The sequence below is a fragment of the Tiliqua scincoides genome, chromosome 7, assembly GCF_035046505.1.
Source record: "Tiliqua scincoides isolate rTilSci1 chromosome 7, rTilSci1.hap2, whole genome shotgun sequence".
NCBI lineage: Eukaryota > Metazoa > Chordata > Lepidosauria > Squamata > Scincidae > Tiliqua > Tiliqua scincoides.
In genome coordinates, this window is record NC_089827.1 from 53,574,264 (window position 1) to 53,600,391 (window position 26,128).

General features: G+C 45.1%; 1 protein-coding gene across 1 annotated transcript; it reads left to right on the plus strand.

Moving 5' to 3' along the window:
• Positions 1-2,437: 2,437 nt before the first annotated feature.
• On the plus strand, positions 2,438-25,079 carry MCM5 (minichromosome maintenance complex component 5). The gene is made up of 17 exons (XM_066633410.1): positions 2,438-2,509; positions 3,847-4,022; positions 4,258-4,384; positions 5,506-5,634; positions 6,885-7,057; positions 7,928-8,083; positions 8,988-9,154; positions 10,240-10,411; positions 11,517-11,628; positions 13,147-13,290; positions 14,860-14,925; positions 15,456-15,632; positions 18,691-18,803; positions 21,437-21,565; positions 22,493-22,635; positions 23,427-23,554; positions 24,696-25,079. Exons 2-17 carry the CDS (start codon positions 3,856-3,858, stop codon positions 24,795-24,797), a joined length of 2,205 nt encoding a protein of 734 aa, XP_066489507.1. The 5' UTR covers positions 2,438-2,509; positions 3,847-3,855; the 3' UTR covers positions 24,798-25,079.
• Positions 25,080-26,128: the final 1,049 nt, after the last annotated feature.

The window sequence follows — 26,128 nt, forward strand, 5'->3', positions numbered from 1 at the left end:
GGGAGGGGCAGTTCTAGAGACCACCTCAAGGTAAGGGAACAAATATTCCCTTACCTGCATTTTGACTGAAGATTCTACATGATCTAATCATTCAACATGATTATTCCCTCACTGTCTACTACAAGAAAGTGCTCTGACGCTAAAGATGTATTTAGAAATCATTTTAACTTATGTATCCAAAATGACGCTGGTATAGGAGGTGAGGCACCCACAACAAATGTGGATGATATAGATGGTGCGATATAGATCAGTCCATCTTAAGGAGTCCACTTCCTGCCTCTCTTGAATCTCTTTGGGCGCAATCCTAACCCCTTATGTCAGTGCTTTCCAGCACTGGCATAGCAGTGCCAACGGGACATGTGCTGCATCCCGCAGTTGGATGTCACTCACGGAGGTCTCCTCAAAGTAAGGATATGTTTGTTCCCTTACCTTGAAGCTGCATTGCCCTTATGTCAGTGCTGGAAAGCACTGACATAAGGGGTTAGGATTGCGCCCTCTGTGTTCAGCCTGTGTTGTACCCAGAATAAAGGCTGAAGTTATGTGGTAAGACCTCTGTGTCCAGCTGAGGACAGACTTCATAGGAGCTGTTCTACATATGTATGTCCTTTGAACCCACATATAAATGAACATATGCAGTCACATTTCAGTATTGATCTCAGTGGCACAGCTAAAGTTGGGACAAGGGAGAATAGCATTATCTCAGTAATTCAATAGAACATTGAGTGCTCAGATGCAATTTCAAGGAAAAGAGAGGCCATCTGGATGCAATCACCGCATCTTCATCTCACACACATAAACACACGAACTCTCTCTCTCTTGGCTCTGCCTTGCTCATATTAATTCCATCTCGCTTAATGTTTCCACCACAGTTCATGTTTCCTGTGAATTCCTGTTAGTGAATGCATCTCTTTAGAGTTGAAATAGCTCCATCTACAGACATGGTCATAACATTGCATCAAAATCCGATAGCATTTAAATACTGTATGGCACTGTTTCAAGCTCAAAGCACTTCACACATATTAACATTGGAACATAAGAACAGCCCCACTGGATCAGGTCAAAGGCCCATCTAATCCAGCTTCCTGTATCTCACAGCGGCCCACCAAATGCTCCAGGGAGCACACCAGATAACAAGAGACCTGCATCCTGGTGCCCTCCCTTTTGTCACAACAACCCTGTAAGGTAAGTAAGTGTGCTTCTTTCCCTCCATTGCTTCCCACATTTTCCAGCAGTATTTCCAGCCTATTTCCTGATAATGGCTGCCTTTATTTTCTCTCTCTCTCTCCCTCCCCTTCCTTCTTTCCTGGCACATAACATCAGGCGCATGGCAAACTGGGCGGAAGTCTTTGCCTCCCAAGGCAAGCTCTCTGAAGGCTGGATAACTTTGCCTGGCAGGCCGGCTCTGGCCCATGGGCCATAGGTTGGCGATCCCTGCTTCAGCACACCACTTTCATCCCCATTCCCTCCCACAACTTCGGCTGCAATCCTATACACACTTTCCTGGGAGTAAGCCCCATTGAACTCAATGGAACTTACTTCTGAGTAGACATGGACAGGATTGGGCTGTAAGTTAAAGTACATATACCTGAAACAAACCTGCACGTTCTCCCCCTATTACTCTTGCCCCTGCCCCATTTCCTTTCTTCTGACATCTTCCTTGTGCCAGTGCTGAGACTGTAAACCTCTTGGGGCAGGGACCTGTCCTCTTTGTAAAGCCCCTGCAGACACAATAATAGACAGCAGCAACAGCCACCAGGGCAGGGCTGAGATGAACAGGGCTACATTCCTACCAGTACACACTTTCCTGCTGGGAGGAATCCTCACTGGACACAATGGGGCTTACTTCTGAGTAGGCATGCTTAGGACAGCACTACAGAAGAATCCCCTCTCCTGTAACATGCAAGAGAAAACACCCTTACAAAGGCTGCTGCTCTGCCCAGTTAGCAGACACACAGCCCAATCCTAGGCATGTCTACTTAGAAGTATGTCCCGTTACAGTCAGTGGGGCTTACTCCCAGGAAAGTGTGGATAGGATTCGGCTGACAGCATGAAGCCAGGAGCGGGACAGAGCACTACCAGTAGGGAGTGGAGCCACCATGAGACAGCTCCTCCCCACCCTGCTCACAAGCACCATTCCGCATCCTGACCCCTCCCACCACTATCATGGTTTCTTTCCCTTTTCGCGCCAAACCAGCTCTGCAGGACTCGTCATTAAAAAAAAAAAAAAAAAAAAAAGAAGTCCGGGGGCGGGCTCTCACTACCACCTCCTCCAATCGGCGTGCTCCTCTGTTCTCACGGTCTGCTCGCGACTGACAGGAGAGCAGTTAGGCGCTCTGCGTCTGAGCCAATCACCGCAGCTGGAATCTTTGTGGACCAATGGGAGGGAAGAATGCCTGTCAGAGGGCGGGCATAGAACCTTTTTTTGTTACTTTTTGCCGCGAAAAGCTCTTGTGGCCTCTTGAGCGGAAGGTTCTTTCCCCTGGTATAGAGGTTACCCCTGGGAAAGTAGGTGAGTGGTGCTGGGGGGGCTGCAGTGGTGGGGCCGCTGGGGGGGATGCTAGTGGTCAGGGGTGGGAAGCCAGGGATCAGGGCTGTGTGTGAGTATGGGGGGGGGCCTCTTTACTCTTTGGCACCCTCTTCCCTTTGGCTATGGAAAGAGCATGTAGGGCTGGCAAGAGGCTCTTTGCCCACAGGGGAAAAAATAAATCATATAATGGGAATCTCAGGCTGCAATCCTTTACATACTTTCCTGAGAGTGAGCTCTATTGAACTTCAGTGGGACTTACTTCTGAGTAGACACGTGTAGGTTGTGTTGTCAGTTCTGACCAGGAAGAAGTGTGTCTCCTAATCGTTGATGGTGCCACCACCTCTGTACCTTGACCCTCTCTATACCAGGGGTGGCAAAACTTGTTTAACATGAGCCATGTGCAATAAGATTTTGATTAGTGGTTCCCAAACTTTTTAGAACTGGGACCCACTTTTAAAACGACACTTCATCGGGGCCCATCTAACATTAAGGGTTCACTTTACCAGCTGCTCAAGCCTCTGTTTTTATACTTTTTTTTATCCTTTTTTTTTACTATTGGGGGAGGACAGCCCTCTGGAGCATTCCTTGAGCTCCATGTTCATCTGTTCAGGACTGTTCTAGTGGCTTTGTGTTCCCTTTCACCTGGCCTTCAAAAAGTTCCAAGGCACAATTGCCTATTCATGAGTAAATGTGCGGGTGCAGCTCAGTTTCACTCTCACTAGGGCTCAGTACCTTTTCCTTGTCAGTTTAAGTTTCACAACCCACCAGCAATCAAACATTTAACTTCTTAAATATATTTACTCACCGTGAACATTTGTTTTAATCCAGTGGACTCTCAGTGAATACCTGATAGATAATTATATAGCTTGAAAAGTTCTTAATTACCTTTTATGTTAATTGTGATGCAAAAAGGAGCTCAGCCAATGTATTTCCTTGAGCCACATGTTATAGGTCAAAGAGCTGCATGTGGCTCTCAAGCTGCTGTTTGGCCACTCTTGTTCCTTACAGTGATCATAACATAAGAACATAAGAAAAGCCCCACTGGATCAGGCTGAAGGCCCATTAGTCCAGCTTCCAGTATCTCACAGTGACCCACCAGATGCCTCAGGGAGCACATGACCATGTCCCCCTCCCTCCCCAACCACTTTTATTATGAAAGAACCCTATGGGCCCAGATCATCCTGTGAGCTTTGTTAAACCTGGATCTTCCTCTTCCTAGTCTGACTCTTAACCAGTGCAGCATACAGTACTATCTTCCAGATATGCATTCTCTCCCCCCCCCCCCAAACACACACACTATTGGTACTTTTTCTCTACAGTGACTCATCATGTCTGGCTTTGACGATCCGGGCATCTTCTACAGTGACAGCTTTGGTGGTGAACCAACGGCAGATGAGGGGCAAGTTCGAAAGTCCCAGCTACAGAAACGCTTCAAAGAGTTCTTGAGACAGTACCGAGTTGGAACAGATAGGACTGGCTTTACCTTCAAATACAGGTGACCCTTCCACTTTATAAGTTTTCCTTCTTTGTCATACATTATACCTGGTGTAACTCTACCTCTGGTTTAGGGTCAGCAATAGCTAACTTGCTGTCAAGTTTCGGCAAGTGTATATCAGCATGTGAGCTTCTTGCTGTCAGTCCTGCTGCACACCCTTACTTGTCTATTTTCTCTCTCTCTCTCTCTCTCTCTCTCTCTCTCTCTCTCTCTCTCTCTCTCTCTGTGCGCACAGAGATGAGCTCAAACGGCATTACAACCTGGGCGAGTACTGGATTGAGGTGGAGATGGAAGACTTGGCAAGCTTTGATGAAGACCTGGCAGACCACCTGTACAAAAATCCTGCAGAGCATCTGCAACTGGTATGTATAGGATGGGGTGAAAGGAGGAGCCAAATCACTGAAAATGCCTGTTCCCTCCCAATTCAGGTTCATCAGTATATTTTACCGTATACAGTATATTTTACTGAACCATTCTGATTCAGATCCTAACTTCAAAAATGGTTCAGTAAACAGTTTACACACTTGACTTGGTTTAAATAAATTTCATGCAGAATAATATGAAACTCTCTTGCGTATGATTACTGGGCTGGGGCACCTTCCTTACAAGGAAAGGCTACAGTGTCTGGGGCTCTTCAGTTTTAAAAAAGGCACCTGCGTGGGGACATGATGGAGACATAACAAATTATGCAGGGCATGGATACAGTGTTCTTTCTCTCTCGCACAACACCTGAACCAGGGCACATCCACTGAAATTGAGTGTTTGGGAGAGTTAGGACAAAAGAAAATATTTCTTTACCCAGTGTGTAATTAGTCTGTGGAACTTCTTGCCACAGGATGTGGTGATGACATCCGCCTGCATGCCTTTAAAAGGGGACTGGACAAATTTCTGGTGGAAAAGTCCATCACAGGTTACAAGCCATGATGGGTATGTGCAACCTCCTGATTCGAGAAGTAGCCTTCCTCAGAATGTCAGCGAGGGCACCAGGATGCAGGTCTCTTGTCTTGTGTGTCCCCTGGTTGGCCACTGTGGGATACAGGAAACTGAACTAGATGGGCCTTTGACCTGATCCAGTGCTGCTCTTCTTGCGTGATGCACCTCTGTAGAAAAAATACAGTGAGAACTATTGAACCTGAGAAAAAATATTTTTTTCTGTTTTGTTTTTCAATCTTGAGAAAAGTTTACTAACAAACTGCATGCAACAGGATAGAAACAAAAAAACAAACCATTGACCACACAATTGGGAGCTGGGTGTCTGATTGTTCACCCACTTCTTTTAAACTAGTTACATCTTCTGTTTAGGAGTTTTGGTGCTGTGCAAGACGACCAAGTTTTGGGGTTCAGGTTTGCTGTGACTCCTTGGTGTGGGGTGTTATAAGACAATAGAACATAGTTCATACAGTAGTCAAGTAGTGGATAGTAGTCAGATCAGCTGGGTTGTTAGTTTGGTACGGTCCTCTAAGTGATAGAGTTTTCTCCACAGTTAGAGGAAGCAGCAAAGGAAGTTGCTGATGAAGTAACACGCCCTCGTCCAACGGGAGAGGAGGTTCTTCAGGATGTTCAGGTCATGCTGAGATCGGATGCCAATCCAGCCAACATCCGCAGCCTTAAGGTATGCTGCTGGTTTTGGGAAAGGAAAGAGGTGAAGCTGTCCTAGAACATTAGTGTGGAGAAAATATTTGGAAAAGTGGTTTACTTCATGCCTAATCATCACCAAAATTAGTGATGACACGCTCTAGCGGGTAAGCCAAAAGTCATTCCAGAGTGGATGGCATGCTCTAGTTTTGCAAATGAATCCAGATTCCCATCCATAAGCCTTGTTATCACTGTGAAGTAGCACTAGCTGTTTACTTGTGTGGTCTTCTGAACACCCTTTCAGTTCTGGCAGGAAAACATGAATGGGTTTATAACTTGTTTGCTTTTAGTGGCATTCCTAGACAGTGGCGTGTGGGGAAAATGCCTCCTTATCAATGGCAAGCAAATTTCTAGTGTTCTCGGATGCAGCAAGAAATAACCAGAATATCAAATAACCCTTTAAAATAATAACCTTGATTTTATTTTCCTGAGTTATAGCTGTACCATTAAAAAATTATTAGTAATTACTACCCAAGACCCATGCTACTTAGAATGGGTGGGGGCTTTCCTTGGTGTGGGTAAGTGCTGTGGGAGAACTCATGTGCTTTCCTGATTGCTTATTGATCTTTTCATGTGAGACTCACTGGATCCTGCAAGGGAAAAAAAATAATTGGCTTGTTCGGACGTCTCATTGGCGTAAGGACACAGACCTGTGCGCTCTAATTTTGACAGGAGGCCCCATTGACTTCACTAGCGCTTACTTCTGACTAAACATAGGATCGCATTAGACATGTTGTTCCGTTCCCAGAACATCATGACTCTGCTAGCAGTCCAGTGACGCACAAGTCTCCTTTTCCATTCTTCTCAAGCTTTCTCCTTTGTCGGTATCCCTGATGATCAAACATATTGTCGGCTTTCATGGACTTAACTGTCTTTGATCTGCGCTTAGAAAGCCACCCTAAGGAGTCTTCGTGCCTTTGTTCAGAGTTTTAGAACTCTGAGTTAAAAATAAAATAAAAAAGTAAAATTCAGATGTTGTAAGTGAAGTAGATAATGCAAGTGGGGCATATTTATGTAAAAATCTTGCTTCCCATGCTTTTTGTCAAGTAATTGAAGTTTCATTCCCTTCCCTGTGCTGGAATATTGTGCTGTGATTTATTTTTGTTTAGCATACAAGAGGGAGGAAGAGCTGAAATGTACATCCTTTAGGTTTGGGTTTGGCTTTGCTCTGTGGGCAAGGGTTTCCTTGCAGCTGTGTCACAGTTGTGGGCTCCTCTTGTTCTACAGTCTGACCAGATGTCCCATCTGGTGAAAATCCCGGGAATCATCATTGCCGCAACAGCCGTAAGAGCCAAAGCTACCAAGATCACCATCCAGTGTCGTACCTGCCGGAACGTGATCCCCAACATTGCCTTACGCCCTGGGTTGGAAGGATATGCCCTTCCGCGGAAATGCAGCACGTAAGAGAAGAGACCCACTCTTGCTTTTCCGTTCTGTGCCTGATCTGCTGTTCTGTCTCCTCCTGTCTGCCAAAATCCTTTCAGTTGTTTTAATTTTTGATTGTGTGCAAATTTATATCCTGCTCTTTCTCTTCAGTGAGAAACCCAGCAGGTTATGTACATTTAAAGATATAAAACAACCACAGCTGCCTCTTCCTTCTCCAGCATCTCTCAGCTCTAGGCAATACGTGGTGTATGATTGTGGTGCCAATCTGTACCCCCTAGCTTATCTGCACACTTAAGCCCCCTGCAATTCACCCTGAAAGGAATAGGAATGGTGGAGGGGATGCATGTAGCTTTGAGGAAGGTGATGCTGGTGACTTGGCACATACCCCAGAGGGGGAAAGGACTGTTGCCAGGACATGTCTGATAAGCAAGTTTGTGAGCTCCTGGGGGTTACATAAGAAGAGCCCAGCTGGATCCAGCCGAAGGCCCATTTAGTCCAGCTTCCTGTATTGCACAGTGGCCCACCAGGTGCCTCAGGGGTCACACAAGACAACTAGAGACCTGCATCCTGGTGCCTTCCCTTGCGTCTGGCATTCTGAGGTAGCCCACTTCAGGATTCAGATCCTGCTGTATGTCATAGACAAGTCACTCACTTGACCACCTCCTGTCCCTGTTTTCTCAGCTGGCCAAACAGGAATTTATGTTACCTATAGCTCGCCTTTCATCCGCTATGGGACTGAAAGGCAGCATAAATGGGGGTTCTCAGGCAGTTTCCCTGCTGAATTGGAAAGAGAGGGAACCAGGCAAATCTCAAAGCACTCTTTGTATGCTAAATGTGCTATATAATCAGCTAGTACTTGACCTGCATCTGTACACCCTTCCCAGGGAGCAGACTGCCCTCACAAAGTGCCCTCTGGACCCCTACTTCATTGTTCCAGACAAGTGCAAGTGTGTGGACTTCCAGACACTGAAGCTCCAGGAGTCACCAGATGCCGTCCCTCATGGGGAGATGCCTCGGCACATGCAGCTCTATTGTGACAGGTGAGGCCTCGCCGATTATCCTTTCCAGAAGGTGACTTTGGCCTGAGGATGTTGACTGACGTGCCATTGACTGTTACATGGAACACTTGGGTTGGTACAGGTGTCCTCTGTTGTCTCGGCCAATTCAGTTTTGGAGAGAAGGTGCCTGAATTTTAAGTGTTCCATTCTTTGCAAATAACTTTTTGAAACTTCACCTTTATTGCAGACTTTGGGAAACTAGTACAAAAGCTCCCCTACTTAAGAACTTTTGAGATGCAAACATGCCTGGCCATATGTCCATAGTCATATGCTCATGTCATTGATAGACATAGACATTGATGCTCATCTCAGCGTTCCCAAACATTCTCATCTTAATCCAGTCATCTCTAGCAAGTCCAATTAACCCATTTTTTCAGGGTCAAACAACACAATATAAAGTCCTATACTAGATGTCCTATAAATGCACTTCTTTGTCATATTTCATACGTTCACTACCTATGATATTGATGTTGGTCTTAAGAAAAAAAAATAGACTTCTAGAGTGTAACCTGTAGAGGAGTCTCTGTACAATGAAATAATGATTCACTGAATAATGAGTGGCATCTGAAAAACTCTCCTGCAGGGGTGCAGGAATGAATCTGTTTCTGATTTCTTTGTCCAAAAGCATTTTCATGGGTTTGGAAGGAACCAAAAGACCATCTTGTTGTCCAGTTTCCAACTCCCCGACAGGGTCAGGTACTGTCCTGCAGTGCAGTCCAATTCATCGCAATGTGGCTGAAATTCTTTTCCGCTGATGACGGAAGCTATTAGTGTTCGTGCCTGCTGGCCCAGTTCTGCAGTGCTTGTGGTTTGTCACTTTGTAACTCCGGGGGAAATCAAGGGACTGTTCTAGTTTATCAACCCTTTTGCTTCCCCTTTTTTCTAGGTATTTGTGTGACAGGGTTGTCCCTGGGAACAGAGTCACCATCATGGGGATCTACTCTATCAAGAAGGCTGGCCTGACGAAGAGCAAGGGCCGGGACAATGTTGGAGTGGGCATCCGAAGCTCTTACATCCGTGTGGTGGGAATCCAAGTAGACACTGAAGGCTCAGGTAAAACCATTCTTGGGTAGTTCTGATGCCTTGTTTGGGTAGTCATTAATGTGGTGACAATCTGCTTTCCTCTTAACTTTGATCATCTGGTGGGGTACCTTTGCTTGAAGAGCAGACCCGAGGATGCTTCACTGAATTCTCTGAAGGGAATTCCTTCACTGAAGGGAATTCCCAGTGCTCCTCTTCCATCTACTCTGGGTATCAGTTTGCTTTCAGGCACAATTTAAGGTTTCAGTTAGTACCTTTTAAAGCCCTAAATGACTTAGGGCCCTGGTTCCTTAAGCGCCATCTCTCCCTGCAATCAGCTGAAGAGGGCATTCTGCACATCATACCACCAGCTGAGGTGGAGTTGGTGGGCACAAGGGAAAGGGTCTTCTCCATGGCAGCTCCCAGCCTGTGGAAGTCCTTGCCCTATAAGAACTGTTGCACTCCATCTCTCTTGGTCTTCTGCCTCATAGTTTAAACACTTCCATTTGGCTTCTTGCTGTTTGACTGGGAGGGTTTTGTGTGGGGGTGTTTGTATTGTGGTATTGAAGAACCTTGTTGTAATTTATACCTTTTTTGTGGTAAGCCACTTTGAGCACCCAATTCTAGAGTGGAAAAGTAGGCTATAAATTGCATGCATACTTAAATGAACACACTTGTTAGTATGGCATAAAATGCAGGACTTGACTGCAATAATGCATCTCAACCAGTCTTGTCAGTCCCCCAAAAGTCCTAAAAAGTAAGGCTAAATCTCATCAGCTTGTTGGGGTTACCCTTCCCCATACTTGGTCAGGGTCATCTACTCATGTGCTGCCTGCTGTAAAATATTTTTGGTCAGCTAATCTATGGCAGCTACAGGCCCAGGAACTTCTGGTGTGAATACAAGCAGTCGTGCTTATCTATGTAGAATGTAGCATCTGGGCTCTTTTTTTCTGATAATGTGGCCACTTCTGGTAATGTAAAAAAAATGGAGACAACATTAATGTTTGAGTATATAAAATGCAGGCCGATGTGACATTCCAGAAGATGCTAGAGGTATTAACAAGAGTCCAACCTCTTGTGAAACTGGTCCTCGTGATTCCGTTTTTGTGTCTCTTCAGGCCGCAGTGTCGGTGGCCCTGTGACTCCCCAAGAAGAAGAGGAGTTTCGACGTCTTGCTTCCATGCCCAACATTTACGAGACCATTGCCAAGAGCATTGCCCCTTCCATCTATGGCAGTAGTGATATAAAAAAGGCGATTGCATGCATGCTGTTTGGAGGGTCCCGAAAGAGGTACCAGCTGTGATCTTCAAGGGAGGAGTGAAAGAGTCATACAGAGGGATTCCAGGGGGGGTAGTCTTTTTCAGCAAAAGCAGAGTTTGGTGGTTCTTTAAAAGATTTTTGGGTTGGGGTCAAACTGTACCCAATCTTAGTCATGCCCTTAGGGGACTTGTTTTTTGGTGTTTTTTTTTTTTTTTTTTTTTTTTTTGTATAATAGCATGTGGGAAGAAGATGTGAATTGGGATCATGGCAGAAGTAGAAGGTTGTTAACCCTACTTCTCTAACTGTGGTCCTGATCTAGATCGCAGCCCCCATGTATTCTGTTTATGCAAGATAAAAAAATTTCCATTGGCTCCAATTAAAGCTTTTCTTCTTGTGTAAATGGGTGGAAGGGCAGGATAGAAATCTTTAAAACTAAGTAAGTAATGTATGGGAGTATGATTGGGACTGTGAGGTGAGGGTGTAGGATTAAAGCCCCTTACCCTCTGCTGTGGTCCCAATTTGCATCACTCCCCCTTGCACTATTTATACCAGGAAAAGCAAGACCACTAGACTTGCTTACTTCGTCTGTGTTTTAGTCCTTGTCCCTGATTTCATGGGCTAATGATGTCATCCTCATGAGATACAGGAAGTGTTACCTGCCGACTACAATGACACTGCGCATCTGGAGAAGTGGGTTTTAGTCCTTGAAAGTGTATGGACTAGTTGTGAAGTTGCCCCATGATCCTTTGTGTTGGAAGGAAGTAGACTCCAACTTGCCCTCTCTTCCCATTTGTAGCACAGCCCCCTGCTTCCATGATTTAGACCTTCTTTTGCCTTCATACAGCTTTGTATCTCCCTCGGCACCCAAAGTGGTAAAAGAGGAAGTAAAGAAGAGAATGTGTTGTGCCTGTTCCTGTTGGGTCGAACTTCATTATTGGCCAAAGAATGTGCTAAAGAAAAAGGCTTTCTTTTCTTGCAGGGTGGAAGGGGAAAAGCACCACCATTACTTCCCACTTGAAGTGGTTGCTTTTAGACAAACATGTCACGGAATAGTGATGTATTGTGCTCAGTGTTGAGTGTGTATTTTCTAAAGAAATAGTTAACCTTCCTTTCCCTTGTCTGGCTTGTTCTACAGGCTTCCAGATGGGTTGACCCGCAGAGGCGACATTAACCTGCTCATGCTGGGAGACCCCGGCACAGCCAAGTCCCAGCTCTTGAAGTTTGTAGAAAGATGCTCGCCCATTGGGGTGAGTGCCCTTCCTGCCAGTCCTGTACAGTGGCTTGGAGATTTTTCACTGCAGGCCCTCTCGAGAGTGTTTAGGTGCTTGGTTCTTCATTTTCTGTGGTCTGTGGCCTTCTGAAAAGAGGACTCCTGAGATGATAAATGGTTAGCTCAGAACCTAGCATTGGTAACAATGGAAGGGTTCGTTGGGTAGGGCAAAACAGCTGTGAATGTCTTTCATTTTACCACAAGTAGAGGAGATAATGAGGAAGCAGGAATGATGATGAAGATCTCTGAGGATCTCTGAAAGGCTTTGGCATTGCTGTTAAGGCTCTTTTCTCCCCACCTCCAAATTACTAACCCAGCTGCCCATACACACCTCTGTTAGCCACGTGGCCTTAAACAAAAAGAAAAACAAGTGGTAAACTACAAAGAACAAAATGTTCTTTTATCAATGGGAAAATAATTTATCCCAGTGCTGTTAAAATTCACAGCAGTGTTTTTTCTCCCCACTTTTGGCTAGTGTGGATATATGAAGCTGCCTTATACAGGATCAGGACATTGGTTCCTCTAGTGCATTATTTACACTGAATATGCTATAATTAAACCATTTCTGCCCAACGTTGCATATACGCAATAGGAGTCAAATGTGCATACCTGTGGGCTGGGTTAATCATGTTGTCGAAACCATTTTAAGGACTTTGGAAAAAAACCCCATAGGGTCATGATGTATTGCACCATTCATTACCCTCTTTCTCTTCAATTTCCATCTTTTTTATTCTGTGGTTGTTGGGGGGAGGGGTTTGTGGCTCCATGGGGAATATACTTTGCAAAGAGGAAGTAATTTGTCTGTGGAACTCTTTGCCACAGGAAGTCGTGATGGTATCTTGCCTAAATGCCTTTAAGAGGGAATTGGACAAATTTCTGGAGATAATGTTCATTACAGGTTACAAGTCATAGTAGGTATGTGCAAGCTCTTGGTTTTAGAGGTAAACTGCCTCTGATTGCCAGATGCAGGGGAGGGCACCAGGACACAGGTTGTCTCTTTTGCCTTGTGTGCTCCCTGAGACATCTGGTGGGCCACTGTGAGATACAGGAAGCTGGATTAGATGGGCCTTTGACCTGATCCAGCGGGGCTCTTCTTATGTTCTTAAGTCTTGGGTTCAATCTTTGGCATCTTCAAGTAGACCAATGGCCTCTCAGTAGACTGCAGCTTCATATAGACAACAACTGAAAGCTTAATTAATGCCCGCAATCATCTGTCCTCATCTCAAGTCCTTTCCAGCCTCGACCCATTCTGTAAGCTAGCCCAGTCATGGGCAAAATTGACATAGCTGTCCACTGCATTCCTTTTTTGCTCCTTATCTTGCTTTGTGCAAGCTCACCTGTTGGAAGAGTTTACTGTGCAAAGTTTCGGAGTCAAGCTCCTATCATCCCCTCTGTCTGCCAGGCAGGCTGGGCATTGACAGCTGTGTTCAGATGTTTACCTTGGCTTGTCTGTGGAGTGTGACATGCTGTCCCACCTTTTCCTCCTCTCTCTCAGGTGTACACCTCTGGAAAAGGCAGCAGCGCAGCTGGACTGACAGCCTCAGTGATCAGAGACCCATCTTCGCGGAGCTTCTTTATGGAAGGGGGAGCCATGGTGTTGGCTGACGGGGGAGTGGTTTGCATTGATGAGTTTGACAAGGTACAAATGGAACATTACAGCGAAAGCCTGTTTTCTGACGTTGCCAAGGAACTGTGATGGAGGTGTACTTTCTGCCAGTTTCAGGGATGGTAGAATGGACAGTAGAAGGGCCAGATGGTGTTTTTAATATAAGTCTTCAGCTGCATTTCAGCACACTGTGGGCAGGAAAGAGACTAGAGTGACTTTTTTGGAGCAACGGAAAGAAGTGAGCACAAAACATCAACGCTCTTTATCAGGCTGCATGTTGAGGATGAAAACCCAAAAGGAGAGGGGGATATAGCTGGGCCTAATGGGAAAAGCTGAGGTCTGCTAGAGACAGAGCCAAGTAACTGCTAGATGTTTGCTATATATTTTTGTGAATGGGGAATAGCAGCTCTTCTTGGACTCAGTAGCTCTCGGTGCATCCTGAAATCTACCCCACTAGGTGCTAGTGAGTGAATTCAGTCGTAACTCCTGTTGCCCTCCATCTGAATTCTGTATATGCTGCAGACTTTGGGGCTTCTTCACTGTGCCCAACATTTCCCCCCTCTTTACTCCTCTCCCATCCTTTGCTTTGCTTAACATTCAGGCTGATAAGTTCTGGAGAATCCCAGAGCTTTGTATTGCCCTGTTTATCTTTTGCAGTCTCAACACTGTTCCTTAGGTGTTTTTCTAATGGACCAGTATGGCTACCTGAATCCTTGGCCTATTGTGGCACGAGCTTTCATGAGCCATGGCTGCTTTTATCAGCCACACAAAGTGGTCAGGGATGAAGGATTGGTATCCCTGGGCATGAATGTGCACAGGTTGAAACCAAATTATTGAATTAAGAATGAAAGGTAAAGGGATGCAGGCTCTGTTATCAGAGCCCTAAATGTATTGTGAATGCCACACAGGGCACAGTCCTAACCCCTTATGTCAGTGCTTTCCAGCACTGACATAAGGGCATTGCAGCTCTGAGGTAAGGGAACAAACATTCCATTACTTTGAGGAGGCCTCCATGAGTGACACCCAAGTGCAGGATGCACCACAAGGCCCATTGGCACCGCTATGCCAGTGCTGGAAAGCACTGACATAAGGGGTTAGGATTGGGCCCACAGCCTGACACTCTTTTCGCTGAGAGAAGGTGCCAATGTTTCTCAGGGCTTGAACAAGCTTAATGAGCAACAAGTGACTCCTGAACTAGGTAAGACTGAGGTGCCTGCCAAAGGGTGAACTAGCCAATTGACACTATATGCTTGGTTCCCCGTGTTGCTTTCATTGTTAATAATAAGAGATAGTTAAACTGTTTAATAAGGGATAAGCTTTCACAGAGCTCAGTGACGCCTTGACTGAGGAATATCTGACTCTCAGTTGGGGAGAATGGTATGAGGGCTGCTGGTTCTTGATGTTTTGTACTCTTTGGCACTGAATGGCTTCAATTCTTGCAGGGGCCTGGGGCAGGTCTGCATCTGGCACCAGCTGCCTGTCTCTGAAAGAGCAGAGCATTGCCAGAGCACCTGGTGCTCTGCATTCATTCACATTCCCAAGTGTGAGTGTGTACGCAGAGTGTACTCACTCTGTCCTACTTATCTTTTTCCCTGTTTAAAGATGCGTGAGGATGATAGAGTGGCTATCCATGAAGCGATGGAGCAGCAGACCATCTCCATTGCCAAGGTGAGCTCATGGTAGACTACACTGGCCTCTTGAGTCCTGGCTTGCTGCTTCCTTCTTTAAGCTCCCTTCCATGTGTGGACCTTGTATTTAGGTTCACAGTCTTCTGTACTCTGGCTTTAACTTGTAAATATATGTGCATATGAAACTGCCCTACAGAGTCAAGCATTGGACCACCTCGCTCGGTATTGCTAGTATTGGAGAGAGACTGACTGGCAGTGTCTCTCCAGGCTTCCAGATGGGTGTCTCCAGCCTTACCTGCAGATGCTAGGGTTCAACATGGGACCTCCTGCATGCAGAGTATGAGCTCTGCCACTGAGCTATGGCCTCTCCCCTAAAATCTAACAACATAGGTTTCAATTTACTGGCATGGTGGGCTTCCAACATGGATTCGAGCATTCTGTAACCTTAACCTATGGGTCCAGTCTCCCTTCAGCAAGAGTTCAGATAAATCCTTGCTTGTGGGGCTACTGTACCTGTCTGTTTTACTGTTCTTAGTCCTAGTAATATGAGTTTCTTTTTATCTTGTGTAGGCTGGTATCACAACCACCCTAAACTCGCGTTGCTCCGTGTTGGCGGCTGCCAACTCCGTCTTTGGGCGCTGGGATGAAACCAAAGGCGAGGAGAACATAGACTTCATGCCCACCATCCTGTCCCGATTTGATATGATCTTCATTGTCAAGGATGAGCACAATGAGGAAAGAGACATGGTAGGTGGGCTAAGGGCAGTGAAGGGGAACAGAGTTCTGGCACTGTAGAGCTGCTTGCTTTAGGAAGAGAACTTGCAGGAAAAACTCTGCCCTGCTTCTCTCAGCCAAATGGATAGTGGGGGTCATTTCTTCAAGTAATGTTGGTGTGTCTTTGATCCGCTTCCAGGACACTTCAGGAGGAAGAATAGGTATGAGATCAAGTAATCTTGCACATGGCCAAGAGTGTATGTTTTCTCACTGACTTGCCCTTGTAGGAGATGAAAGTTAGGTTCTTTTTACACCCCTACGGCTAAAGCTGAACCAGTAAAAAAAGACCAGTGACCACAATTGTAACTGAAATGCATCAAAGAGTTTATTGATTTATGTGAGAGACAGCAAGGCACTTATGATTATGAAAACACCCAATTAAAATGAAATTGACAAAGCGACTATTACAGAATAATCAAAATGATAAATGCAAATCTAACTACACACCACAGCATAACCAAATAATACAGGTTTACAAAGCCCACTTAAACTCCTCCTGCCCTATACTTAACGCCAGAAGTCTGCTAGATTAGTTTCAGGCTGCAATCTTAAACGCGTTACCTAGAAAACCAGCCCCACTGAATACAATGAGATTCAGCCCTGAGCAATCCTGTACAGGACTGCAGTAGAAGTTCATGAATTTAACCCAATAGGCCATCGCCCCGTAATTTAAAGGAAGATAGATAATAAGGTTCCTAGCTATCGCACCTGCATGACTATTGTTAGGTCAGGATGGAGAAAGATCCTCTGGAGAACAAATTAATTCATGAAAACAACCCAAAAATAAAAGTTGGTTCATGGACTTGTTGAGAAAAATGTTTCTTAAGGTGGAAAAAAAAAATCCAATTAGGGCAAAAGCAGGAAAATAAGAAAAAAACCTATGAAAAAATAACTCAATAAGAGATTTATTAAAAAGTAAAGTGTAACTGTGTCCATGGTCTTACAGCAGTGGTTTACAACCTTTTTCATCTCATGGCACACTGGCAAGACACTAAAATTGTCAATGCATACCCTCAGGTTTTTGACAATTGACAAGGCAGACCATGTTGCCAGTGGGAGGCTCACATGCCTCATGACCTCCCCCCAAATTACTCTGGCACGCCTGTGAACCATTCACAGTGCACCAGTGTGCCATGGCACAGCAGTTGAAAATGGCTGTCGTAGAGCAACCAGGAGAAGTGCCAGGCTTAAAAAGAAGAGTTAACAAAGAATCGCCCAAGGACAAAAGGAAAAGTACCCCTTTTCCTTCTGTGAATATACTAGTCTTTTACTTTTCACTCAGCTTCATGCCCCATTCCATTGTATGTCTGTTTTCTACCATATTTAGACTCTAGTTCCATATTGTGTGTTTGTGTTGACCTATTGCCACGTGTCTCATTTTCAGCACAACTTGCCCTTTACTAAGTCCCCTTTGTTTTCAATATCATTTTTAAAATATTTACTATGCCTGGTTTTCTCTGTGTGCTTAATCTGTGAAGCTGAGCCATTGCGTTCTTTACTGCCTGGTCTCATGATATCCAAAGCCTACTTTCACTGTGATCCTCTCGTTCAAGGAGAAGCCATTATCTACGCCAGGGGTGCCCAAACCCCGGCCCGGGGGCCACTTGCGGCCCTCAAGGCCTCTCAATGCGGCCCTCAGGGAGCCCCTAGTCTCCAATGAGCCTTTGGCCCGCCGGAGATTTGTTGAAACCCACGCTGGCCCGATGCAACTGCTCTCAGCATGAGGCAACTGTTTGGCCTCTCAAGTGAGCTGTGGGATGAGGGCTCCCTCCACTGCTTGTTGTTTCACGTCTGTGATGTGAAAGGAAAGGCCAGCCTTGCTTTGTGCAAGGCCTTTTATAGGCCTTGAGCTATTGCAAGACCTTCATTCATTCATATAAGTTCATCTTTAATATATTCATTTATGTAAATTTATTCAAATTTGAAATGTAAATTAATTTGCACATTATAATGTACATTTACATTACAAATTTGAAATGTAAATTAATTTGACCCCGACACAGTGTCAGAGAGATGATGTGGCCCTCCTGCCAAAAACTTTGGACACCCCTGATCTACGCTTATCTCTCGGGCTACTTAGGCAGCCTTGTTTGTGCCCTCATCAGCTTCGTTAGCTAAAAGTAAACCATCTGAACCAGTGGTTCTCGCACATTTCGCACAGAGACTCAGTTTTTACAATAATAATCTTTTCAGGACCCACCGAAAGTGGTGTCATGACTGGAAGTGAGATCATCAAGCAGGAAAATTTTTAGCAATCCTACACTGCAATCCTCCCCACACTTACCCAGGAGTAAGTCCCATTTACTATCATTGTTAAAAGAATATATAGAGTAGCTTGTTAAAAGGACAGGTCTGTAACATTTCCCCAAGTGCAGTCACGTACTGTAGGAGCATCAGGTCTAATATATTAAAAATAAAATATTGAAATGAATGGGGACCCACCTGAAATTGTCTTGCGGCCCTCATAGTGGGTCCCAGCCTACAGTTTGAGAAGCACTGCTCTAAACTATCCAGAATGAGTGGGCCTCTGATCAACTCTTCTGTGGAGAAAACTAGCTCACCTTTCAGACATTGCAATGGCACACCCAGGGTCTTTCCAGGGCCAGATTACCTTAAAGCATTGCTTCCTTTCAAGATTCAGCATTTCCTTGGAATTGAAAGTCCAAAGACAGAGTGATCCTGTGGTTAGAGACTTTGTGTTGGATCTACAAAGACTTGGTTCAAGCGCCACCTCCACCCTGGAGTCCTTGTGTTACTTTGGACAGTCTTGGCCTCTGTAGAATGGGAATACCTGCTTATATGTACAAGGTGTTTTATTTTGAAGTTGCAAAATTTATTTTGCAAAAGTACTTTCAGTATGATAAATAGTAGAAGAAAGCCAACGCAGAGCCGTTGATGAAGAAGTGAGCATGAAGTCCTGTAAATTGGTTTTTTTGGTGGCAACCACAGGTACCCTGCTAGCTAAAAGAGAAAGGTAGTGGGCTGTGTTTACTTTTTGCTTTTGACCATCTTGCTCTGTAATTCTCCCTAGACACTGGCCAAGCATGTGATGTCGCTGCACGTGAGTGCCCTGACACAGACTCAAGCTGTTGAAGGCGAGATTGAGCTGAACAAACTGAAGAAGCTGATCGCCTACTGCCGAACGTGAGTCTCTTCTGGAATGTTGACGCTGATCACTCAGGAAGGATGGTATAACTCGGAGCAGGCCGCAGAGCAAACGGAGATCCAGACTAGACATAACACATAGTTACATATACAGTTGGCCCTCACCTTGGGTGCACTTTACTTGCACAGATTCAACTAGTTACACTCAGCAAACAAAAAAATAGTGCCGGTGATTCTGCCCATCATTCCACTTACTAAATGCATACTCTGGAATGAGCGTGGGTTTAGAGAACATGGCTGTTCCCTTAGTCGCTCTCAGTTCCTGCCTGCATCTCATAATTTTTAAGAGTCAGTACATATTTTTCAGATGTAAGGGATTTTCAAGGCAACTTTGAGTACACACGATTTTAGCTTTAATATGCTGACTCTAGAACCTTAGAACTAACCTTTGCATAAGATGCAGTCCGACTGTATTTTATCCCTATTTCTTCTTTTTAAACCAATGAACCTCAGGAAGGTGTATCTTTCAGTGGAGATTCCATGCAAGGGAGCCCCTTTTCTGCTCAAAATCGCATGTATAGATAGCTACTTCTGGCGGCGGCAAAGATTTGATTGCACTTTCCTTTGCAGATAAAAAAACAGGTGGGGTAGTGGTTTTTGAGCTGGAAGGAAAAAGGGCTAAGCAACCTTCGCACTGGTCCTTCTCTACAAAACGTCTGCCCCCTGAGGCTGCATGTTGCTGTGCATCGTGTCTAGTTTGGGGCTTAGCAGTGCAGAAACTTCCTACTAATTGACCAGCTGGGAGTTACAATGACACTTGTGAGCAAGTTGTTCTTAAGATGCTTCTAGAATTCCAGCAGAAAACAAACTCCAGGGGGGTAGTTGCCTTGCTGGTCTGTTGCAAAAAGATGATGTGGAAGGGGCTTGAAGTGAAGTGGGACTATCGTATTTTCATGTTCTGGTTCCGGTAAGAGGAGCCTTTGTAGGAGCAAGTTCACTTTTTCATAGCTGATGGAAAAACCCGAGCGCTCTAAGACGAGGAACCCAATCCTATGCATGTCTACTCAGAGTACTATTATAGTCAATGGGGCTTACTCCCAGGTAAGTATGGATAGGATTGCAGCCTGGGTTTGAACTTGAGCATAGGATAGTTCTGAAGATGTATTGCAAAGCCTTGTAGAATCTTGTATCTCATCAGTTGGAAGAGACTGAATTTATTGTGGAATATGGAAGCTTTCTTTGAGCTGGATTTTGCAAGTTTTATTTTCTTTTAAATGCATGATTTGGACTTGTGATGTTTGCTCCTTTTCCTTGCTACAGTATCATGATGTGATATCAGACTGTGGGCTTTAGAGATCTTTGGGTATACCTATTTACTTAACCTATTTTTTGCTCGGCTCATAGGTGTACACATTTGGTTCCTGTTGCATATATGCGTTATTGGGCAGAAATGGCTTAATTGCCTTAATAATAATAATAATAATAATATACAGTATTTATATACTGCCTTTCTTGGTCTTTATTCAAGACTTTATTCAAGGCGGTTTACATAGGCAGGCTTATTAAATCCACGCAGGGATTTTTACAAATTGAAAGAAGGTTCTTTCTTTCAAGAACCACTACATTCAAGGTGTTACACTCCGATCTGGTTTAACATTCTGGCCTCCATCCTCCCACGCTCCGAGCAGATGGAACAGCTCAGCTGCAGCTTGCCAGCTGCTTCAAGGTCGCACGGTGCCGGTGGCCTCGAACTGGCGACCTTGTGGATGTTAATCTTCAGGCAAATGGAGGCTCTACCCTCTAGACCAGACCTCCTGCCTTAATTATCTGTGGCACTTAATTTTCTTTTTCTAGATTTTACAGTACAGCAGGGGTGGCCAACTTTTCAACTTTGGGGCTCCTGGACCTTTAATTATTGGGTACACAATTGTTCAAGGCCCAGGAGCCCTACAGATGTAAGGCTGGCCACTCCTGTAGTATAGTAATTAGCATCACAATTTGAAGCTTTTTTGTGAGTATTGGATTCTGCTCCCAAGTGTTTCCTTTCTTCTTTTTGTCTATTGGCCTGTTGTTCAAGAGCATCAGCTTCCACTGGTACCTTAAACTTAAAAAAAAAACACTTTCTGGTGTCAGCTTTTGTCGCCCTCAGCACTGCCTCAGTTTCATGATGCAGTAGATATCACAAAGAGCCCACAACTATGCACATAAACTCAGAAGTCCAATTATAGTAAACGTGGATAGGATTGGATAGCAAGTGTGGGTAGGACTACGGCCTTAGCCTGACTATGTCTTGGAATATCTGCCCCAAAGTCTGAAACCGTTTCCGTTTGTGGGGATTGTTTTGTGTTGCTTGTTGAGTTTTTAGAAGAATATTACAAAATGTGTAAATTTTAATAGGTTTAAGTTTTTATAATATAAATTTATATTTTTATAAACGTATAAATCTCTCTATATAAAGAGGGCTTACAGATCTACCTCTTGCCTCACCCTGGTTGTCTGCTCTTTGGAAAGTAAGGATGCAAGAGTGGCCAGCAAAGAGAACGGGTCCATTTTAAAGCTGTTACAGCTGGTGGTGGTGATATAGCTCTTCCTGATGGCTGAGAGTTAACAGACAGAATAACGGATCTCTGATACAGGCTCTGGTCTGCTGAACTCTTCCATCTGTTCTGCAGGAAATGCGGCCCTCGCCTTTCTGCCACCGCTGCAGAGAAGCTGAAGAACCGCTACATCCTGATGCGCAGCGGTGCGCGCCAGCATGAGAGGGAAATGGACCGTCGTTCCAGCATTCCTATTACAGTCAGGTGAGAGTAGGGCCTCCCGCTTGGGTCATGGATGGGAAGGAAGTGATACTGCAGGTGGATAGTCAAGGAAGCCTTGAACGCCCAGTCTCCCGTTCCGGGTACGAAGGCTGTTGCCACTCTCCAGCTTGCATCTGGGCAAGCCAGTCTATATCCTGCCCTCCAGATTTGCTAACTGCATCCTGTCCTTCGTTTTTTGTGTGTGGTCCTTACTCTGTGTGTTGGTTTCCTGTACCATCTCTGGTGTTTTTTGGGAATCTTCTACATGTGTTGGGAGGGGTTTGCACCTGCGTTGTGGTGACTGTTAAGCGAGGCCTTGTTTTGGGGAGCTGCCTTCTTGGGCCAGAAGTGTGGTACTCCTGGAATGTTTTGTGCTGTTTTGTCCTTTGGAGCTCTGCATTGCCAAACTTTTGTCGAGACGCTCTTGTTCTTGGAGCACAGCCTCACGTGAATTGTACGGTGCCAAGCAAGCCTCTGCAGCCCCACCCCATCCCTGTCTTCTGGGAATCTATACGAGTGCTTGCACAGCTCATCTCCACTGCCTGAGTGCTTTGCATTATGGCTGGAGAGGACCTTCTGCATGCATGCAACACAAGACTACTTGGTCACTATATTAGCTAGCTGACTCAGGGCCAAATCCTATCCCAATTTCCAGTGCTGGTGCAGGCATGATATTGAGGCACACACTGCATCCTGCAGTAGGTGAGTAGTCACAGAGGCCTTCTCCAGGTAAGAGAACATTTGTTCCCTTTCCTCAGGGGCTGCACTGGCACTGGAAAGTTGGATAGGATTGAACCCCCTCTCCTTAAGACGTATTTGGTTCTTGATACCTTTTTGTATTCCTTTGATCACAGGGTGCTGCAATTCATAGTGACCTTCTATGGACAGATTCTTTTTTTTTTTATGGGGTCTTTTGTTTGTGTTGTGCAGGCAGCTGGAGGCCATTGTGCGAATTGCAGAGTCCCTCAGCAAGATGAAGCTTCAGCCTTTTGCCACTGAGGCTGATGTCGAGGAAGCCTTGCGGCTCTTCCAGGTCTCTACTCTTGATGCAGCCATGTCGGGCAACCTCTCAGGTAAGGTGACTGAAGAAATACCTTTCACCCGCACAGTGCCTGTGTCCTCCACGGACTGGAGGCTGCTTGGTATTCAGAGAGGTAGAGGATGAGTGCTAACATGCTATTCTGAAGGAGACCCAGCAGAGGAGGTCGGTTTGTCAGCCTGGTGTTTTGCACATTTCAGCTGTCCTCCTGGTGTGGCAATAGTGTTCTGCTCTGCACATTTGTAACACTATGCACCTGTGACTTGGGAAGAGGCATCCTGGCTGACACTCTCTGGTTCACATCTTGTCTCTGCCACAAATGTACTAGATGGAAAAACCACTTTCTCACCCTGATGGGGATAATTGCCCTTCCTTGCTGCAAGGGGAAGCACTGAGAGCATGTATGCGAAGCTCTTTAAGCACTCTAAAGCACATACAAATGTTGGTTGTTGCTATTATTACATGCAAGGCTGGATTCACCAGAAGAAAAAATTCCAAGAAGATCTAGTTCCTTGATGGCAGTGGTAGTTTGGCATATTTTTCTAAAAGCCTTTATCTAAAGAAATAATAAGTGAACTAGCATTAACACCAGGCTGCTCTTAACAAGATGAATGGCACTGTGCTTTCACATTCAGGGAAAATGTCATCGTGATTACCCAGTTCACTGCATTTGGTCTGCATCCAGTATACATAGTCCTGTTGAAGGACAAAACTGCTCATGTGGATACAGTACATTTTGTGACTTTAGGAGGTACGGTGGAGATCAGAGATCACTGTAGCAATTTTCTGTAGGGTGTGTGTTTAAGGGCATGCTTTTCTCTCTAGGAGTGGAAGGTTTCACTACTCAGGAGGACCAAGAGATGTTATCCCGCATTGAAAAACAGCTCAAGCGTCGCTTTGCAATTGGCTCTCAAGTATCTGAACACAGCATTATCCAGGATTTTGTGAAACAGGTAAGTGGGTTAGGCACACAAGAAGAGGGGGAAACGAGACACCTCATGGTAAACCTAGAGCAGGCTTACTAAACTTGTGACCTCTCAAGGCCGCTCCAGCCCCTCGGCCATTAAAATTTCACCAGTGCTACAGTCCCAGGAAACCAGCAAAACTGAAAACTGCTTTGTTTTTGTACTGTACGTGGAGCCACAAATTCAGCTTTGTGAGACACAAATTGTGCAGGCCTGGAGTTCATATGAACATCTCCTGCTGCTGAAGAGAACCTAGCAGAGCTCATTAAGGCCCTTTAGCTATTTCTGCTCGAGAGTAACCAATAACCTCGAAATGATGGGAGCTTTTTTAAAAAAACAAAATGTTTTGGCTTTTGGAGCTTCTTTGTGTAGTGGAAATATCCAAAGGTGAGGTGTGTGCGTGTGTGTTACTTCTGAACTGACAATTTACGGCACGTTTGCAACCCTCCTGGGCCAGTGCAAGGGACTTGTGCCAGCCTGGCAGTTCAGATTGCTCTGAACTCATGGAAGGAAGAGAGGGAAATAGATCACTGTCCTGTCCCATGTGACAGTGTAGCATGCAAAGGGAACATATTAGGGCTCAGGAGAGCTCTGGTTCTCCCCTTTTACCCTCTTGGTGCATGTGCATTAGCAGTTTAGGGAATGAGAGATCAGTGTGTAGGCTCTCATAACCAAATCTAGTTCACCTCCTCTGCTCAGTCAGAATAGTCCTTTGAGTTCCCCTCCTCTGCTCAGTCTTTGAGTGAACAAAGAGCATGGGAATCCAGGTGGCTATAGATGTGCAGAGAATTCCCATTTCCCCAAAACAGCATACCGTGTTGTCTGCACACATGCAGGGGTGGATGGATGGTGGGAATAAGGCCTCCTAGAGGTTGGCTGTACTGTGCTTTTGTGCTTGAAAGGATCGCATCCTACCAAGATAAAAAAAATTAGTATGCTCAGAATGAAGCATCCTTTTTCTGTTTTCAAACCCAGTGCTATGTTTCAAAGCCAAAGATACTCTGTAGAGCAAGAAGTTGTCCAAATGAGCTGCGTGGTAACTGCTTGGGCTAGCTTCCTAAAACTCATCCAACATTCCCCATTAAGTTCAGTAGTTGCTTCTTCATGGACCTTCTTTGTTCCTTCCCAGAAATATCCTGAGCATGCCATCTACAGAGTGCTGCAATTGATGATGCGCCGTGGAGAGATCCAGCATCGTATGCAGCGCAAGGTCCTTTACCGCATCAAATGAAACTCTGGGCCGTTCTTGAAATGTATGTCATCCCAAGCTGCTTGCCTTTCACCCCCAGCTTTCTGCAGCAGAACGCTTCACTGAACAGTTGCAGAAGATCTGGGAAAAACTTACTTCCTTGGTACAGAAACTCTTCCTCCAGGCATGGAGCTCTGCCAGGGTCAGAGATAAGGGCTCTTGTTTTTATTTGTTTCAGCTTCCCTATTAAAATGTCACTGATGTTTTACTTGCACATTAAAAGCCTTTTCAGCTGCATTAAAACTTCAAAAAAAACTAAAACTATGACTTGCTTGTAACAGGTGGTTTCTGTTCTTTGAAGAGTGGAATAGGAAACTGAGCTGTCACATACGAAGAGAAAACCTTATCTAATTGTGTCTTTACTAGATCCTTCAATTTGCACACTCAAGAGGTTTCATTGCTAGATGTAGTAAACTATATTGTCATCTCCAGTGACCTACACTGAAGTCACTGCTACCACCCCAGGGGCAAAGGCTGTGTTTTCTGCAAAGATCCTTCCCTTGAGAGTTCCAAGGCATGTTCATGCAACCAGACTCTTGCGCATGGTGGTGACGCATCAATAACTTATTAGCCTGTAACCAGTAATTTGTTTGTATTGTCCAGGAGCAGAAGTAAGGAAGTGAATGTGCTGATGATCTCAGAGCAGGCATTTAGATAATTCCTTATTTCTGTATTGAGGTACTTCTAGCTAGCGACCAATGCAGGGGCAGAGGCAACAGAGTAATTTGACATTTCAAATGCAAGTCTACGTGCACTGGGGAAAATGGCATACCTATAAATGAACTAAATTATATCCGATCCTGTCTCCTGCCCTTTGGTCAGGTGGCAAATGCTCAGAGGTGAGTGGGACGCACACGCAAGTCATTTTCCTACCTGTTAGCATACTCTGTTTAGAGAAACCGTACTGCCACTGCAGAGGATGTGTCCATGTCTCTTTTATTAATCTTTTGTCTCATAATTTTATGCTGCTTTTCTGGAAAGGCACACAAGCTAAGAAACTTGACTTTGACTCAACACGAATGGCCCCTGCAAATGAGAAGGAATGTGCTGATCCCTGGAGAAGGGGAAAAATGTACCCCTTTAAAATCAGCTTAAAAAACTGAACAGTCCTTTAACAATAGCCTCCTTAATGAGAGAGAGGGCAGCTGGCTGACAATCCATCAATCCTTCTCTCTGCAGGGGACCCCTCCCTTCCCCCTGAGCATGTGAAAGAAAGGTGATCACTTTGCATTGGTGAAGGGAGGGGCTGAGTGAAGCCCCTTTTAAGCGCTTAGAGGACTGATTGATGGATTGTCTTCTTAATGACTCTTACC